This window comes from Pleurodeles waltl, chromosome 11 (assembly GCF_031143425.1).
Source record: "Pleurodeles waltl isolate 20211129_DDA chromosome 11, aPleWal1.hap1.20221129, whole genome shotgun sequence".
Classification (NCBI taxonomy): Eukaryota; Metazoa; Chordata; class Amphibia; order Caudata; family Salamandridae; genus Pleurodeles; species Pleurodeles waltl.
Genome location: NC_090450.1, coordinates 930258717 through 930279260, shown reverse-complemented (window position 1 = coordinate 930279260; position 20544 = coordinate 930258717). Strand labels below are relative to the sequence as shown.

The window sequence follows — 20544 nt, the reverse complement described above, 5'->3', positions numbered from 1 at the left end:
ATCCAATGAGGGGAACACCAGACCCCTAAGTCCTAACTTAGGATGATGATAGCACACCTTAAATCGAGTGACCCACAACAGTTACCCACACCAGCCTCACCAAGACTAGGTAAGGTGACTACAAAAGGTTACAACTGATACAAAGTACTAGTCCCTAGGGCAGCCCTAACCAGCCAATGGTTCAGAAAGGGAAACATCTTCCTCAGCTTCAGATTTCAGTATAAGGCTCCCAAGGGAAAAACAAAGAAACCAATAAGATGGCGGAACAAACAAAACACACAAACTAGGAAGGCAGGCAGCTTCGACAGCAGAACTTGCTTCTCAAGAAGACGTCCCCTTTCACGTGAGGCTGCAAGCCATGTGTCCCGTTAGGGCGAAACAGAAATCTCCTTTGCTGTTTCTCACCCGTTAGAGAAAAGATGAATGCCCTCACAAACTCGCAGAACGGACGCATTAGGCAAGCCATAGGTTGGCAAATTCTACTCAGGTACTCTGAGAACCATTGCACCCCCAGGGAGCAGGGAAGGGAATACACACATGAGATTTTTCACATGCTTCCTATCGTCCAGTCACAGATTACATAAATGTAAATCTAATTCGAGCATCTACCTCCTTGCCCCTTTCCTAATACTCACCTAATGTATGCAAATAGTTCCAGGGTTTGTAAATCCATATCCTTGGAACATTTTAGGAAAGTGCTAAAAACCCACACGAATCACTGGTACATTATATATACCTACCAAAAAGCAAAAAATAATGAAAACATATTCATCTGCTCACATCTTATCTGTTGTCCAGCCATGGCTACGTTTTAATTTAAAGGCATTAAGATTCTACAGAGAAAGGAGGCATCTTAGGTTAATTAACAAATACGTCAATACCATTAAGTTGTAGGAAAGAAGTAGGCTTTAGTGCTCTTCCTTTTGATATCAAGGGTCTCATGATCTTTTACTTATGTCATTAACATGACCAATAATTACAAAGTTATGATCTATTCAGTCACTGAGCCAACTTGCTTTGGCCTTCTGTAGGCCTCTCCTTTGCCAGGAATAATGTTTAACATCTATAGCCTCTCACTGATGGAACATGTTGAGCACCTTTTCGTTTAGGTGTTCTATCTGGTTTATGCCCAAATCCTCTATAAACTGCCCTAAGCTCTCTGTTGTTTAACAAGTTAAACTGCTGCAACAACAAGTTGATGCTGAATCCCAGCAACACAGACATTCTTATGGTTGGACAATAGAGCTGGCCCTTTATGGTGTTACTGGACTACTGTGATGGATGTACCATCATTCACAGGGTCTCAATCCTATAATGGCCCCTCTTAAGGCCAGATTTACAAGGCCCTAGCGCCTCCTTGCACCACACTAGCGTCATTTTTTTATGCTAATGTGGTTCAAGGAGGCAATTTTCACTGCACCATATTTACAAAGTGGCGCAATGCATGGATTACGCCACTTTGCGACCCCTTGTGCCACATTATGCCTGCGCCAGGCATACTATATGCAACAGGGTATTCCGGCTTTAGGAGATATGTCTCAATGAAGGCCCATGATAAACTGACATAAGCTAGGAAAAAGAAAGAATGATGTTCAAAGAACAATTGCAATCAATTGTATACACAAAAGTGTAGGACATCCATCAAACTGCGACAGCTATCTTGATTTGAAACCTATACAAATAAACCCAAACAAATAAAATCTTAAAGTCCCCAAGATGATCCTTCCTGGTTTTTTATGCATCAAATCTACCAAAAGTAGAAAACTGATACTACCATATCATATGTAAAAGTAGAACGTACATAACAAATAGTGTAGATCAACAACTACTTTGTTTGATAGTACAAGAAGGACTTAGGGGGTCATTACAACCCTGGCGGTCTCGGACTGCCAGGGTTGTTTTGGCGGATTTCACCACCAGCAGGCTGGCGGTGAAATCCCTGGTATTATGTTTGCGGCGGAATCGCCGCAGTCGAACCATCGGGACCGGCGGTTTCCCGCCACTTCAGTCCCGGCTGGAGTAATCCTCCAGGGCAGCGCTGCTTGCAGACAGAGAAAAGTGCGACAGGTGCAACTGCACCCGTCGCACTGCCGCAACACCACCTGCTCCATATGGAGCCGGCTCCTGTGTTGCGGGCGAGATCCCTGCCGGCCCAGCGGGGATCTCCTGATGGCCACGGCGGTCAGACCTGCCAAGGTCGTAATGACCCCCTTAGTGCTGTACAATCCTTATAAATAACCTAAGGTCATCCTGAATAAGAAGAGGGTTATCTTTAAAAAAGTCTGTGACAAAAATTAAATAATATATTGGCACTCCCATGGAGTTGTTAATATTACAAGTTCCTTATATGGGATACTAGACCTTAACTCACAAGTTAGAAAAATAACTTTCTGCAGAGAAAGCAACTCTGTACCACCAAATGTAGGTATATATATACTGTGAACAAGGCTAGGGCTGAAACGTGTTGGTGTGGATGTCTGTAATTCTATTTTATATATATATGCTCACCAGGCATACAATACAATACTCCACTTAGCGTAAGGCTCTCCTTCAGAGTCAAGTAAACAACATTATCTTTATATCAGGTATCGGAAAGAATCAAAAACAGATGAACTGCTAAGAAGCTGCCATTGACAAACTTGAAGTGGAGGACCACCATTTTCACACCACTAATAATAAATGTAGCATTGAAGCATCAGGCATGAAACCTCCATACGGTTCCAAGATAATTTACACCCCAATACTCTATTCTTGATAATTTAAGGAAAAATAACACCTGCCAAAAGCAGGAACAACCACCTGGTGCTACCGTTAGACTGAAAAAAAATGGAAAAAGCCTCACAGCAGTCCCAAAGCATGGCTCAACTGTGAAACAAGTAAAGACAAATAACCCCCTACAATTCAGTACAGGAGGTATTAACAAGGCAAAAGGGTAGAGAGGAACCCAGCGAATTTGCTGTTCCACCCCTGTCACGAAAATGCCTTAAAGCAGAGTGCATCAAATAAATGTGTACCATCAAAAGGCATATCAATCAATGTGGCTTGAACTGCCTCCAAAAATCCAGAGGCGCGTAACCACAAACGGCAACGTAAGGCAACTAAAGAGGCTCACAGAGTCAGCAGTATTCATACTGCAGCAAATCATTAGTTTAGCTACTTGCTGGCCTCTTGAATCATAAGGGCAAGAGTGCTCCTGATATTATCCGGAAACGTAGGCAAGATGCTTGCCAATGAGTCCCATAATAGATGTGAGAAACATCCAAGAACGCAAGACGTATTAACAGAGCGTAAAGCAGAAATGTCCAGACTCCTGGAATCTGTGTCAGATGGGACACGCGAGAGAGACTCAATATCATGGGAGGCTAAAGCAGCCTGTACCACCAAACTACAATGAATGGGATGTCTAATGAGGCAAACCAGATCACCTGGGGCAGATCGGTGCCTATGAGAGATAGCCTGATCAACAAGAGTCCCTTTATCAGGCTTAGCCCAAGCATCCAACAAAACGACACGTAGGGCTTCGCTGTAAGGAAGCATTGGTTCAACCCCTGTTTGGCTTTGATGGAGGACATCAATTAGAGGATTCAAAGTTAATTTCACTAAAGGAAGTGTTAAATCCAAAACTTCAGCAACCCTTCTCAGCATGTCAGCAAGAGAAGAGCTTGCATCCGTAGCAAGTCCAGGGGAGGAAAGTAGGCCTGAGACAGGGGAAGAATCTAAGCATCTAGCCACAGCTACGTCAGCTAGCCAACTGGCCTCTCTATAAGGCTGATGAGTATCCAACTCCTCTACCGCCTCTCCACCATGTCCCTCAGAACGATAAGGATGAGGGGACTCTTCAGAATGTGGATGGAGGTCAGGAATAACAAGCATGATTGATTCCATACTCGACGAAGGCGATTCTTCGACGTCGACTTTGACTTCAAACGGAGAGAAGGATTCGACTTCGATCAATGCCACCAGGACTGCCAAAGGGCTGTGCACCAGCATCGTAACGACTTTGTCAACTGGAGCAGAAGCCGAGGGCAAACTCGCCGGCATGGACACAGTCAAGGGACTCTGCAAATTCGAGGGATCCGCAGGCGCTCCAGAGGGAGGTGGTACACCAAAGACAGCATGAAGAGAAACATAAAACTCATGTATCTGATTTAGAGTTGCCCCAGCCCTTGCAAAAGGAGGAAGACTCAGGGTAGACTCTGACCTCAACTCAGGAATCGCAGGAGGGTGTACGCGGTTAAGTCTGCAACTTCCGTGACTTTGACCGATTACGTCAAGACTTACCTCTTGAAGTCGATGGAGAATGGCGTCCAGGAGAATGACTCCTTGAACAGGCCCGTAAACGGATGTTAGTACAAGAATGGGATCCTGGTCAATGCCGGGATGGCTCAGACATCTGCGCCGCCAGAAGCTTCATACAACGCTTCTTCAGAGCTTTCAACCGAAGCTGGAGACAGGAGACACACTCTTTGGCATCATGTTGTTCACCCAGGCACTACATACAATTTCAATGGGGGTCCCTAGCCGACATTTGTCGTCCACAGGACCCACAGGGTTTGAACCCCAAAGACATAGGCAGGAAAAAGCACACTGTCAACGAAAACATCGAAGTAGGCTCAAAACAGCCTGCCATCTGTTACTGGATTCGCAATGCAAGCCTGGAAAAAAAGGAACTGACATCAGCGCATCGGCAAGGGGGTTATATAGACTCCATTGACGTCACATCCGGTGGACGATGATGATACGGAGTTGCACAACACCCTCTTCTGATGTGCTGACGTGCTATGGGAAAAAAGTTTCAAGAGCTAGGCTCGTGCCTGGGGAAGATTCTAAAGTAAGGAATCTGCAGCTAGATGTCTATATCCGAATGTTTATTTTAGAATTATCTATTTTTTCATTGTACTGTTGGAATAAAAAGGTTTCATGAAGAGAAGGAGATGTAGTCACTTACCCATCCGGTGTACTGGTTGAACCGTCTTTTAAAATGAATCATCCAATTGCCGAGTGTTTTCAGAGTATCAGGTGCCAACTTCCTCCAAATGTTTGGGATATGTCCATTGAAAAGGGCGCGAGACACCTCATCTAACTCGTTGCTCATTCCAACCTCACCAGCCAGAGCCTGCAGGTAATTATAGGGATAATAATGAATGAAAAGCAAGTACAACCAACCAGAATGTCAGGAATGGTATATCAGCAAAAATGCCATAGCAGTAAAAATACACATACCCTTTGTAATTCCACTAGAGATTTCGACATTCTGTCAATCAGTTTGTTAAAACGCTCCAGTTCTTGCAACAGTACCACTGTTGTAGGTGAAATGTCTATTCCCAAATCCTTTTTTATCAAATCAAGATCAAATAGTGGGGGTAACTTGGTCTCTATATCTTTGGCCACTTGCCCAATATATTCATCTCGACTGATCCCAGTGCCCGTTTCACCTAAAAGAAAAGCGATAACAGAGATACATACAAATCTAAGTCAGTCTTCTCATAGAATTAACTACTGGTAATGTTTTAGATTACTGTATTACTTTTTTGGCATTTCTCTTTTTAATGTACGGACCGATCTGACATATCAGAATCAATCTATGTATTAAGTATGATACAGCATTTCATCTACCTGTTTGTGGCTGCAGTTCTAGAAGGTGAGACCACATGTCTCGAGCTGCCTGCGTGTAGTATCCAATCTCAGCATTTGAATGAAGGCCAAACACCTCTGGAGTATTTGCAAGAGGAAGGGATTCAATTTCATCTGTATAAATTAAATGACCATGTTAACAAAAACTTTATTGAATAGTATGGTTTAAATCAGAAATACGTATTTACATCAAACTAAATGTATAACCTTTGATGGACATTTTAGCATAGTGGTCCTTTAGTGCCTCTAGGGCTACATATAGCTTGTTACAGTTATCTAGGGTATCCTGCTAAAATACCCATTACCTCACCAGCCATACTTTGTCCCAGTCTTGCATGAATGAGGTGCAATACACCCCCAAGACACCATATGAACCAGCTTTAAAAAGTTTGGTCCGACCTGTCCTTCTGGCATTTCCTTGGCCCCACTCCTACCTGGGTCTATAAAAAATCCCTTAATAGACAGTGTACTTACAAACACCAGCAAAGTGGCTTATATTGGTATTTAGTAAAACACATTACCTTTTACAAATGGTCAGGATAAAGTTTGTACCTTGAACAGCACCATAACAGAAGGGAGAAACAAGTGTGTTTGAACGCTTGCAGACCTGGTTCTCATGATTCTTTACATACTACCATGACAAGTCAAATTAGACAAAGCCAAAAATGGCTGTGCAGTTTTTCCAAGTTTTGAAACAAACGTGTTACTATGACATAATGGATTATATCCTCATGAACCTGGATACAGATCTCTGATGCCGTGATTTTAAGAACAGTTGACATCAAAGCATACACATACCCAATAGATAATACTGACAGTAATACTCTGTTGGAACACAGGTGATTTTTCATTAGGTGGGAGAAAATGATGTCATTGCTTTGTATCCATAGGGGACGTCATGGGTAGTGCAACCCATATTCAGGGTCTGATAGTAGTAAGTGGGTTATCCAAGTGACTTAGATTGAAGAATTCAATGTCTGTGAACTGCTTTTCATTTGAAAATAACACGTTGCCTTGACTTCTGTACACTAATATTTGCCCCAGAGTCTGCTAGCACATTTTGGTCATCTCGTAATTACACTACATGCCTTTCACTGTATTCAGTAAAGTACGTTGATGTCAATAGGGAGATGTTAGACTCATCTGTAAGATAGGCATGTTCATAAAGCAAATTATGGCACACAGTATTTCCACATAAGAGTCTTCAGGTATCTACAGATTTTTTCTGGTTCTTAGAGGAAAAAGATAAGTGCACCTGTAAGATTTGCTCTTGAGAACATTTATGACTTGTTCCCAATGTATATAATGCTATTAAATATCTATTGTTTTCCTAGCCTCTCCCAATGAAAAAGTTACTTACCTTCTGTAACAATCATACTGGTGGATATTTTACCTGTGCATTCTTCATCTGTAGAATAACCCTAGATGTTAGAATGAATCTGGAAACTTCAAAGACCTTAGATGCTGGTAGGTGGTACTGGCTTCGTACCAACACCGGAACATCAGATGACGCCAACATAGACATATAGCGCCCACCCTGGCGCAACAACATCTGTTTCCAGTTGTTTATTCCCAGCCTTCAAAGCAAGAAGATGAAGTCAAATCAACAAGAAGTATTGCAGTACCAAAGTTAGACTGGGATCTTATTAAATTCTCTCCATATTACCCATCCATCAAACAGGGAGGCAGATGGGATCAGTCAAGAATCTGGTAGAATGTTACCAAACGCAAGTAACTTTTTCTTCTGATCGATATGGGAGAAGGTGAGTTAACTCAGACTGAATCAGTTCTGATTCCCTCAGGCAGCGTCTCCTTGCCAAGAATGTAACAGTTCTTAATATGAAGGATGATCCACCTGGACATTGTTCACATCTGGACTGCTCTCCCTTTCCTGGAACCACAGTACACAATGAAGAGCTGGTCATTCAGTCATATATACTTTTGGTGTGGTCCAGCTAGAAGCTGACGGCCCACCTAGGATCCAACCGATTAAGCCGATCCTCTTCCTTCATGGGATGGGACAGGGGAAATAAGGTTGTCAGGGTGTTGACAGGTCACCACTTTAAAAAGGAAGGCAACCCTGGTTAGCAAAACCAACTTTGTCATGGAAAAAGGAAATATATGGTGGGTGGGCACTCAGAACCGGCAACTCACTGACCTGCCTTGCTGATGTAATGACCAGTAGAAACGCTGTTTTTATGGTCAAGAAAAGTAACTGAAAACTGTTATCCCATCAAAAAGGTTAAAACAAGGTTAAGGTACCACAGAGGTATAACAAAAGAAGCTGGAGTATATGGGCTGTTCTGTTCCTTAAGGAACCACATCACAATTGGGGGACTTGAACAAAGAATGCTGATCTGGGAGGAAGAGTTACACTGATAACGTAACCAGGTATCCCTTTTCAGTGCCCACTGCACACATTCTCAAAGCTAGGGAGAGGGGTAACTGAAGAACCTGCAACAACTAGGTTTCCAAAGGGTCCACATTATTGTCTGCACACCCTGCTGCAAAACTGTCCCTCCTCCCAGAGTAAACAGATTTTGTGGAGGGGTGATGAGCTGGTAGAATTACTTCAACCACCTTTGGTGGGAGCTGAAACAGCTTAAATGCCCCCACTTAACCTCTTACATGAAGGTAGAGGCCTCGGAGATTGGGGTGCAGCAACATCCCCTGACTGGGAGAGGTGTTCTGGCCTGAACGGTAGTATGAACTGGGGGGACCTAGGGGAAAGTGCAGAAGATCTGCTTACCTCTTCCTCCTTGACCAGTCCAGGACAATTAGTATTAATTGGGCCCAGTCTTGGCGAATCATCTTCAGAACTCGAGGAATCAAGGGTACTGGGGAAACGTGTAGTGCTGCTGAACATTCCACTTCAAACAAAACACATCCCCAAGGCTGCTGTCAACAGATACTGGAGGGAACAGAAATGTAGGCACTGAGCATTTTCTATGGAGGTGAACACTTCCACCTGAGGAGTGCCCCACTTGGGGAAGATCTCCTGGACCACATCCAGCAGAAAACACTACTCATGATCGGCAAGATAATGCCGATTGAAGTTGTCAGCTCTAACATTCGGAGACACTGTTAGGTGACTTGACTGTTAAATAAATCTCTTGAGGGTGTGCCAAAGACAATAGTTTCAATGCCTCTAGATACAGGAGTTGAGATCCTACTTCCCCTTGCTTGTTCACATACCACATTGCAGTTGCATTGTCCATCCAGATTTAGACAGACTGACCTTGGATGGGAGTGGAAGCCTTGAGTGCCAGCTGAATTGCCCGCAGCTCTAGCAGGTTAATATGAACACCTGCTCCTCTGAAGACCAGAGGCCCGAGACCTCCAGATCCCCCAGATGAGCTCCCATCTAGAGTGGAGGCATCCATAACTATCATGGCCACAGTCAATGGGAGACTGGAGAGGATCCCCCAGTGATGGTTCCCCTTGTTCCTCCACCAAGCCACATTTGTTGCAGCACTTGGGAAGACCCTCCCTATGTTGGAACCACTGACTGCAGAAGTGGGACTGCAGAGCCCTCATATGCCAAAGCAAATGCATTATCAGTAGCATACAGGAAGCCCACTCAGATATAGCGGGTGTAGCGGGTGTAAGAACATCATGACTGGGCCTTTTGCACCTTCTGGGAAGGATGGAACCATTCTCAGGTTGTCATGTATCCTCTGAGAAGGAGGGAGTGCGCGGAGAAAGTTAGTGTCCAGTATAGACCCTATTAATAGGAGACATGGGAAGACTCCAGGTGAGATTTGAGGTTCTTGATAAAAAGCCCACGTCAAACACTAACAAGACTGTTGACTGCAGATAGCGTGTCACCATCTCTGGTGACCTGGGTCTGAGCAGTCAGACCTCCAGGTACAAAAAGGTAGGAAAAGCCAACCTTCTGAGATGGAAGAAACCACTGACATCACCTTGGTGAAGACCTGAGGTGGCGATGTCAAGGGAAACAGAACAATTGCATGTTAGTGATGGGTAAATCCTACCACAAACCGTAAATACTTCTGCTGAGACTGCAGGACTGGAATGTGGAAAAATGCATCCTGACGCTTGCAGTGCCAGCAAGATCTGAGCTAGGGTCAGCATCTTGAACTTCTTCTTCCTGAGAAAAAAATCAGGACCTTGAGATTTAGGATTGGACATAGACCCCAGGCTTCATTTGAGCATGGAAAAGCAAATTAGGCCTGCTTCTCTGGAGGGTAAGGAGGAAGCTTGAGGGAAACATTCACAGCCTATACCTCTGGCTCTACCACTGTATTGTTTAAGCAGAGGGATCTGGGATTATTGAGCCTGAGATTACAAAGGCTGATGCTAGCAGAGGGAAAATCCTCTGGAGAAGCCTAGAATGTGCCAAAACTGCCTGTAGTCTCTTAAGGGCTGAGACGGTTCTGGCTGTGGCCTTGCTTGCTTTAAAATGCTCCAAAGTGCCCTTAATTTTGTTGCCAAACAATGGCGCCTCATTAAAGGGAAGGATCCATCAGGATGGCCTGCACATCTGAGGAAAAGTCTGCTGTCCAAAGCCAGACATGATGAAGTACTGTAATTGAAGTCCCCACGGCGCACTACAAAATCATATGTATTCAGGTCTGATTTTATTATATGGCGTGAGGCATTATGGCCATCCCTTATTACTGCCTTCATTTCTTCTGAACACTTGGAGAAACCAGCTAGGGTGTGTCCCACAGCATGTGTGTATCGCATAAAGAAGCAGGTGGCATTTAGAGACTCCGGTGCCATGCTGCCTGCCACAAATATCTCCTTACCTCAAGACTCCAACCATTTAGATTACCTATCTGAGGGAACTGGTGGGAATGTTCCTGCTATCTGTCCGAGGAACAGGAAGCATGTAGAATGAGAATTTCTAGAGTCAGATCCATTGACAGGAAGGGAGGGTCTCCTGGGGCAAGACAATAGTGCCTGGCTCCCAACCTGTTCTTCGCTGGTGCTTAGATGGGCTTATTTCAAGTTGCCATGAGAGGCTCCAAAAAAACATTATTACAGGGAAGCTGGGGTTCTGAAATGGGTGCTAAAGAAAGGAGGACCTCTATGAGGATGTTGGGCTTGAAGTCAACCAAGTGACGCAGTAGATCTAGCACCTCTGTAACCTTCTTCACCACAGATCAGGAGCACATGACTTTTGGGGATGGGGGTTCTTCAGGAAACTACATTTCCAGCTCTGGAGAAGCAGCCAAACTACTTGCAGTGGATATGCCTGCCAATTCATGTAGTTGCTCTCCCTCAGCATCACCCCCATAGACATAAAGAATGAAGGGATTTGAATTTGATCCAACAAGGTCATGGATTCTCTGGCAGTACTCATCTTCCTCCAGAAGCCCCTGAGCCTCTAATCCAGACTTGTGTGGAGGCAAAAGGTCAGTTACTAGAGGAGGTGGCACCAGCATCATTGAGTTTTGCGCCAGAGGAGGTGGCAACTTCTAAGGTGGGGTTTGAGGCGGAGTGGTGTACCTCTATGCCGAAGTCAAGGGAGAGGCAGGTGCCAAATGGCATCTGTGTATGAGTCAGAGGCATAAACATGTCTATGTTAGATGGCCGGGCGGGGCCTTAAGGCAAGCTAGATGGAATTGTGGATCAGGCAAAAATATTAAACATATTGTTGAGAAACGCCACTGGATCCCTACCTGGCACAGGGAATTCAGAGTATGATATAGCTGCGAAGTTTGGATGTACTGGGGCCGGCGGCAGAAATTTCAGGTATGTGGGAGGTGGCACCAGAGAAGAACCTGGTGGCTCTGTGGCCAGGGCCGGCTGCGGTATCGGATTGGGCCACTTGGGGGAGGTGGGTCTACTGGGTCCACAGAGAGACTCTCTCATTCTGAGGACGAGGATCCTATTGGAAACAGAGGATGGCTTTATTTTGCCATGCTTTTTGTGCTACTTGTACTTAAATTTTTTACTAGAGGAATGTGAGGAAGGTGACCTTGAGAGTGGCCTCGACCAACAACACCTCATCCTGTCATCGCGGGCCCTGGACATGAACAATTTGGGCTCTCACTCCTTGATTACTCTAAGGTGCATGTAAATGCATGAGTCCTAAGATCTGCAGTCTTGATCTGACCCACAGCACCAAGAGCAAATAAAATGTGAGTCTGGATGTCTTGAGGCCTGAATGTTTTGGTGGAAACATTACTGCACTATACAGAATTTGCTCTATAGGGAAATCTCACAAACTCAGTAAGAGCAAGCTCTGGATTTATGTAAAAAGCAAGGATTTAAAAAAAAAAAGGGAACTGAAGTTGTTGTGCCAGAGATGCTGCTGCATGGATTTGGTGACGTCAGACAAAGCTGAACAAGTTACTTACTTTTGGTAAAGCCTCATCTGGTAGAGATGTAGACTAGCCGCAGATTCCTTACCTTAGTATTCTGCACAGGAGCCAGACTGGATCCGGAAAAACTTTTCAGCAGTACCTCTGAGCGTCAGTGGAGGGAGCTGTCGTCCACCGACTGAGTCCATATAATCCCTCCTCCAACGTTGGTCACTACCTGTGTCCAGCTACATAACGGTAAATCCGAACCTGGGCATGTTTTGTATCAAACATGTCAGAATCATACCCCAATACTGTTCCCAACATTGGTTGTATGATTCCAATGCACTATGGGGGCTCCTTAGAGGACCCCCACCATTGCTCCTACCAGTCATCTGGGGTTTTCCGAGCAGCTCGCACTGGTGCTGCCCCTCAGACAGGTTTCTGCCCTCCTTCTGCTTGACCAGCTCAGGCAGATGAAGGAAGAACAAAGGATCTCCTGTGGGAGAGGGAGGTAATACCCTCTCCCTTGGAAATAGGTGTTACATGGCTTGGAAGGGGTAGCGATCCCAAGCCACCAGTATGCTTTGAAGGGCACATTTGGTGCCCTCCTTGCATAAACCGGTTTGCACCAGTCCAGGGACCCCCAGTACCTGCTCTGGTGCAAAACTGGACAATTGAAACAGGAAGGACCACTCCCCTGTCCATCACCACCCCTGGGGTGGTGCCCAGAGCGCCTCCAGGTGGCTACTTGATTCTGCCATCTTGAATACAAGGTGGGCAGAGGCCCTAGGGAGCATCTGAGTGGCCAGGTCAGGCAGGTGATGTCACAGCCCCAACCTGAAAGGTGGTTACCTTGCTAGGTGACCAATCCCCCTTCGTAGGCTATTTAGGGTCTCCCTCTGAGGTGGGTCCTCAGATTCAATATGCAAGATTCCAGCAGGACTCCTCTGCATCGTTTACTTTATTTTCTGGCCATCGGGATGCAACTGGACCCTCCAGGAACTGACAATCTGCAACTCCAGCAATGACTCCGCTCTGCAACATTGTTTCTCTGGCTCCTTCCAGCAACTGCAACATTTTCCCATGGTTTTGCATACTCTGAGGGCAACAAGTCTTCACCCTGCACAACAAGTAAGAAGGAATCTCCCTTGGAGTGAACGAGTCAGTCCCCTGCATCCGCAGACATCATCTGCAACGACAACCGGATGCGTGGATCCTCTCTCCTCTGAAACTGTGTGGATCTTGCATCACAGAAAGTGGTCTGAAGTGGTCCCCGTAGTCCTCTCTACTAGCTGTCCAACTTGGAAGACGGTAAGCCCTTGCCGCTCCTTGCAAGACAGTACCCCCGTGCACCGCAACTCTTACAGCTATCAAGGCTTGTTTGTTCCTCCTCCAAGGGATCTTCAAGGTCCGTGTGACCCCGCCCCCAGCACTCCTTCCTGCATAGCACAGTCTCCTGCCTGGTGCTCCAGGGACGTGGGACTCCTCTTTAGGTGTGCTGAATGGGCCTCACTGCGACTCCTGTGCCTGCTGCCCGTAGGTTGCCTGTGGGGTCTGCCTCCTCTTCTTGTGACTCTCCCAGCTGCTGAGGGTCACCTTGGACTCCCCTCCTTTGGTCGAGTCCCCTGAGCCTTGCTGGTCCTCTTCAGCCTTGCGAAACCCTCTTCTCCAACTCTTGCATTTGCCAAGGCTTGTTGGTGGTTTTCCGGCACCACTGATCGACTGCATCACGACCGCCGATTTGGGATATCACTTACATCACTTCTGGAACTCTTCTTCTGCTCCTGTGCTGCACTGCTGACTTTCTTCTTCCACCGTCGACCTGGTCCTGCAACCATAGAAGGGTGAGTAGTGGCTCCAGCCATAGCCAGACACTCCAAATCGAACTGGACTTGGTCCCCTTCTTTTGCAGGTCCTTTTCTGTCATTATTCACTTTTGGTTTCTTCCAGTCTTGTCTGGGTCTTGCACAGTCCTTTTCCAAAGTTCTCCTGTGGGTATTGGGAAAACCAGGTCCTTGACTCTTCTCTCCTGGTCGCTAGGGGGCACCCTGGTACTTACCTTTAGGGGTTCCTAGTTCCTCCAGCTCCCTCCTACTAGATGGATGCTTACCTGCAGAAGATGCCATACGGGGGGGGGGCCACAGAAGGAGAAGGACTCGGATGCTTAGCGGAGACTGCAACAACAGCACCGCCAGGAGCTTCATCCACTGCTCCCTCAGCGCTTTAGGCCTTAACTGGTGACAGGTGTCACAATCTTCAGTGTACTAGGCACCACATACAGACAGAATGGAGGTCTGTGACTGACATCTGTCGAGCACAAGACCCACAAGACTTAAAGCCAGGAGACATACACACTGTTCCAACCAATGAAAACCGTTGAAAAGGGAGGCCAAAGAAAACGGCTAGAGGAACCGCTTCTCCAGATTCTCATAGCAGCGCGGAAAAGAAGAAACTGACATCAGCGTGTCGGAGGAGGGATTATGTGGACTCTGTCATCGTCATACTTGGTGGACGACATTGATAAGAAGTCGCACAGCTACCTCTACCAACACACAGAGGTACTGCTGAAAAGTTTTGACGGATCCAGTCTGGCACCTGGGGGGAATTCTAAGGTAAGGAATCTGCAGCTGGCTGTCTCTATCAGATGTTTCTATCATTGATATGAAGCTAGTGCAACCTTCTAGCATTTTAAGAGCTTTGAAGCTTCAAGATCCAGCCTGATGTCTGGGACTATTCTACAGGCAAAGAATCTGCAGATAGAAGTATCCATGAGAATGTCTGGTCCATTTAGTTGCATGATGCATCCTTCAGTCATTCTAAAACTTAAACACGTTATTGATTATGCACTTGGAAATTAATACTCATTATGGATGTCCTTAAACAATCAATTAATGGCAGTTATTATAGACTTCTAACTGAAAGGTCAGTTCACTATAGGAGGCGTTATGATTTTTCATTACCTTAAACTTCAATAAAGGGTGAAAGAATATAAACTGAATGGAACAATCCTCACCTACAAAAGCATCTTTGTCAGTACCCTCAGGGATCCTGTAGTCAACGTTTTCATTTTTATAAAAGTGGAATGGCTGGAAAGTGTCGAATATGAAGTCGCCCAGGTACTCATCCATGTAGGTTGAAAGAATGCGGCGATCAAAGCTGTCAATGGCGCGTCCACCGTACATCACCTTGAAAAAAGTTCAGAATCATTCTCATTTCAGAGGTTCGCAATTACCACCTATCACTTTCTCCTCATTTCATAACCTTCACTCACTACTAAGTGTAATTTCAAGCATATCAGTGAATAAAACTAAAGAGGTCGGGGGTCAAGTTTGGAGTTCAATAGGGACGAGCCATTGAGGCCAAGGACACACTTGTGAAAGGGGTGCACAGAGTCACATAGGACTTAGACCTGCAACATTGTGGGGTGCAGCCTTACTCCAAAAGAGGGAACCTTGCTACCTACTGCTTGTGGATACTTCTTGGCTATTTTTTAATCTCCATTTCCTTCAGGGCTTCCCTTACCCTTGCTTTCATGGCTTCCTATATATATTCTGCAGTTGACTCAGAGACCCTAGAATTGATGTAGTTGACCCTCTATCTCTAAAGCATTCTAGGGTGCGCCAGAGCCGTCTGATGCTAACTGCCTGATCCCTTTGAGCAGTGTGATGTTCCCTGTGGTGAGGACTCTCTCATCTAACTTGGTGTCATTCATGTCATAGTCAAATGACACACTCTGTGGATTGACAAAAATCCCCAGCAGATCTATATCAAGATTACAGAGCAGAGATGCTATGGATCAAAAGGTCTCTCAATTGGCATATGGCGTAAGAATGGCTAAAACACGTCATCGGACCCTCACCTGTAAGAAACCATTAATGCATACTGAATTTATTTATGATGTCAAACACAGCATAAAAGGGAGACTGTTCTTTCCAGAATGTCCAAATTTGAAAACATGTTGTTAATTAGCACTTCTTAAAAAGACAGTGATGTTGTGAGGTTATTTTAGTGTTTATGTAGGCACATTTATTTTAGCTTGGGTCTGAGGCCTGCACTCTATCACTTGTCATTTTATTCCTCTTAATATTTTAGCAAGGCTTCATTTTAGGGGCAATGTTTGATTATTTTTATCAGTTGCCCTTTCAAACACAATTTGTTATTAATTCCTTTGCATGACATTTCATCTTGTGCTCACTTCAAGGCTGCACCCGATAGTATACCGGGTATTGCCGGTCCAGAGAGTAGAGTGTTTACCCTACACAGAAAAATATGTGTTTTCACATCAGGGCAGTTCTCAGAACAACATGATGCTTGATTATAAAACAACATGCTGCCCGACCAACTTAGCAGAGACATTCCAGCCAGCCTGCCATCTCATGCTGCACGTCGTTGCAGTTTCTGCTGTCATCTACATGGGAGTCCTCCCAGGAGACTAACTTCCTTACCTCTGAACACAAGTATGGGGATTAGGCTTCCTTATTGGGACTAGATGCGTGGATTAGGGCTACCACTGCTATTTGCTCTCATGTACAAACTTAGTAGTTTAAGTCGGGATATTAGACATGCTATTGTAACAATATGGTAGGACCCTTCCTGTGTTTCACTTTCCTGGTCACAGCTGTAACAGTGTTGTGTTTCATTATCCTTATAATCACAATTCATGCCTTTTTACATAGAACACAGTTGCTTCAATAAAACCTATTGAACCAAAACCTGCTTCTGTTTGTCTTTGCATGTATGAGACTTGTATAACTGAGGGAAAGAGGTATGATCTGTTATATCACAACTTACTTGAGGAGTCTTAGAGTGTCATGCGATAGGCTGCTACAAATCACTTTTCCTTCTGGTACTGGTGAGGTGCTGCTATCTAGCTGGGAGGGTTAGGCCGGCAGCTGTCAGACAGTGTGGGATCAGACTCAGTCCCCCACGCTCGGTGGTGCTGCCGCCCAAAATTCAGCAGTCTTGTTACTACAACGGGAGACCTACGCCGCCAACGTTAGTTAGGCATTGACTTTACGGCTCTCCCAAGTATTGCTGTCTCATTATGTGCAAAAGGCACCATAATTACCTTATATGGAGACATCCATGGTATTACTCCTCCTCGACTAGTTAGGTAGTACCTATTGGACGCTGCTGGTTGTTCAAGCTTGAACCTTTAAAAGGAACTCCCCAATTGGTGTTTCTATCTCTGAACAATTCCATTCCATTTTTAAAAATGGCGGACCAAAACAGGGTCGTAATTGCAGCCAAACATGAGACTCCCCTCACAACACAGTTATGAAATAATGGCCTCACAGAAAAGGGAGGAGGGGTTACATTTGTTGTTGAGGCTCATGATGCATACAGAACAGAAATGTTTTACTCTTGGGTCACCTATCCAGCAGCAGATGGGAACACACAGACAGCTCATCATTACACTCTAGCAAATGCACCACTACAATACAGATCATATGCGAATTTAGAAATACCACTATCTTAGCAAGAACACCAAAAATGGGTTGTTGACCACCACCACATCTTCCGCAGAATGTTAGACTAGGTCCTTTAAGTAATGATGGACCTACATGGCCAGATGTTGCTACCTATACACCGCACCCTAATATAAGTACAATGGCGGTAGCAGACATACGCCGCCTATGCACTAGTTTAGTAGGAATATATAATTTGTAATGTGGATTTTGAACAACGCCCCAGCAAGGGCTTTTCCAGCGTAACCACATGTGGCCACAGCAGGCATTAATCCTGCTAATGTGGATTTAATTATGGGTAAAGTACCCACCAAATGTGAAAAGATTCTGTTTTGGTTAGCACAAAACATTACCGCCTTCAAAGCAGTGTTTTACCATACGGGACCCAAGATAAACAACAACCCTTGCGAATCTTACAGAAGTGTTAAAACAAATTCAGGATAAATATGGGGCTGCTCTGGCCGTAGACCTGGGGATGCAATTAATGGGCAACTTTGCCTCATGTCCTCAATTAATATTTAGTAACCTTAAAGAGGAAGCAGTAGCATTGGCAGTACACCAGCGGCACTGGGATGTTCCTGTACAGGATCAAGAATGTGAGCTGCCAAAGATTATGCCGAAACCTATTCTAGTATAGGTTGGGATAGTCTGGGAGCTGGTGGTATTGTGTGACCAAAAATAAAGTACCTTTATTTTTGTACAATTGAATGTTTTCTTTCATGTGTGTAAGTGCTGTGTGACTACAGTGGTTTTGCATGAGCTTTGCATGTCTCCTAGATAAGCCTTGGCTGATCATCCACAGCTACCCCTAAAGAGCCTGGTTTCTAGACACTACCTACACTTCATTAATAAGGGGTATCTGGACCTGGTATAAGGTGTAAGTACCTTAGGTACCCACCACACAATAGGCCAGCTTCCTTCAGGAAGATAAATCTCCCCAACAGAAAGCACATTTTAAAAAGAAAAAAGTGGCAGCAATTTTGGCTAGAAATGCCACACATAATGAGAACTTTACTGAAGAACAGGAAATGGGCACTGACTCTGCTAGACAGCGTGGCAGAGGTCACAACAGTTCGCCTGAATCTTCAAGAGCTTCTGGATGTGACAGCACCTAACCACTTTTTAGAAGTCGAAACTGCGGATTTCAAGTCACCCCAGATAGAGTTTACAAAGTGAAAATACAAATTGAGGTAGACATAGAGCGCACAATTAAAGTTATATTCTGGGAAAAACTAACGTTATGTTATGACATTATTAAATTCCTATTGGCAGAAAAAGATTGGCCACCAGAATTTGTCTGTAAACTCCCACTAGGGAAAGATGTAATTATGCCATCTTTCTCGGTCCTTGTTCCTGAAGAATTAAGACAGGCATGTGCAGTAGATTGGGCTTTGGCACAAGCCTCGGCACTGTATCACAACTATGTAGGATAGGACAAAGACTTCCCCTACCAAACAATATCAGTAACATCGACTACCACAACCACAGTACCTCATTAAATATGAAGCTAGAGCGCCAGTGAGAGAGTCTCACTCAGCTTGAGTACCAGCGTGTAACAGAAGCTTGTATATCACCAATGAACAACCATTTGTTTCCCATAGCTAAGCCGGACCATTCATACAGAATAGTCTTAGATCATAGACATTTAAACAGTCACACATCCACATTTGCTATACAAAAAAACACACAGTACAGCACTCATCAACAATTTAGTGCGCAAAAAATACTAAACAAACTTGGATATTTCTAATGGGTTTTTCTGCCAAATTATAGCACCTAAAAGCAGGGATCTGACCGTCTTCAGGCTTGCAGACAAAAATTTGCAGAAATGCTTTTTCCAGGTTTGCAGACAAAAAGTTTCCGACTTCCACAAGGGTACAAGAACAGTCCTGGACTGTTCTCAGCATGTGTAACATCCATACTACACAACATTGACCATGAGGCGTTGTTCTATGTAGATGATATCTACCTAACAGATGACGACCTGGTCACCACACACCTAAGACAGGTAGACTGCATTGTGGTGGGTTTCGCTGAAATAGGCTACAAATTTAATTTCAAGAAAACAAAAATTGCCCTTCTTAGTGTTCAGTTTTTGGATACGCGCTATCAGACGAAAAGGAAGAGCCTAGCGCCCCGCTTACTAGAAAAGGGCGCACAGTTGCAACCACCGAATATTATCAAAAAGCTACACTCATTGTTGGGCTCTTTCAATTTTGGCAGGACATACATCCCAGATTATGCACAGCACATAAAACCACTTTATGACTTAAAACGTCCAGACTTTTCAAGTAAATATTGGACGGTTGAACACACATGCATTCTCAGAGCATTACATCAGGATATGCTTGAAGAAAAATATCTACATACTCAAAATAACAAAACAAACTTAGTCATCACAGTAATTGCTGGTGCCATTAAGTTTACCTATGTAACATTCAATAAAGATGATACGGACCCCATAGCATACAAATCACATTTGTATGCAACAGCTGAAGAACACTTTGCTCCCACTGAGAAAATTCTGACTGCTGTTCAGATGGCGGTCATAAAAGAGACCTTTAGTCCAGGAGAAATGCATTCTTTTCGTGAACCCCATACCAGCCTTAAAAGGCTGTGACAAAAGCAAGCGTTCCAAACGCGAAAGCATTACATCATCAATGGATTCAATGGGACACCTCTTTGACTGCCACTGATGTTGGTTATGTTTTTGATCCAAACTTCAGAAAAGAGAATTCCTTCGGTATGAACTTGAATACCCAACACCTGCAAACATTTTGACTCTTGATCAATATCAAATGATTTACACTGATGGTTCAGCACAACCAGTGGTAAGCACCAAACAGCAATACTCCACTGCTTGCGCAGCAGTGAGCGGATTCATGAGGGATGGGAAGTTCCATCCCCAAAACACATAAAGGCAGACCTTCGGGGACTGCACTGCACAATTGGCAGAGCTTAAGGCTCTACTAATGGCACTGGAACACACAGATCCTGACCTTCTAATACTGATTGTGTGTGATTCAAATTATTGTGTCCAGTCCTTTAATGAATACCTGCATTACTGGCACCAGAATGGGTTCAGAGATTCAAAAGGGAACACCATCAAACACAGACTTCTGTGGGGGAAGGTAGTCAATCTAAACGAGATGCTACCAAATACCCAT

The 20544-nt window shown here is 44.7% G+C and overlaps 1 protein-coding gene across 1 annotated transcript in view; it reads right to left on the bottom strand.

Annotated features, from left to right (window-relative positions):
• The window catches only part of DNAH10 (dynein axonemal heavy chain 10), a 1282131-nt gene that overhangs the window by 9502 nt on the left and 1252085 nt on the right, over nucleotides 1-20544 (bottom strand). Inside the window, exons 73-76 of the mRNA XM_069215014.1 lie at nucleotides 14923-15094; nucleotides 5617-5748; nucleotides 5224-5435; nucleotides 4949-5116 (exon numbers count right to left, since the gene is read on the bottom strand). Coding sequence (XP_069071115.1) covers nucleotides 4949-5116; nucleotides 5224-5435; nucleotides 5617-5748; nucleotides 14923-15094 — 684 coding nt within the window. The remainder of the gene's footprint in view (nucleotides 1-4948; nucleotides 5117-5223; nucleotides 5436-5616; nucleotides 5749-14922; nucleotides 15095-20544) is intronic.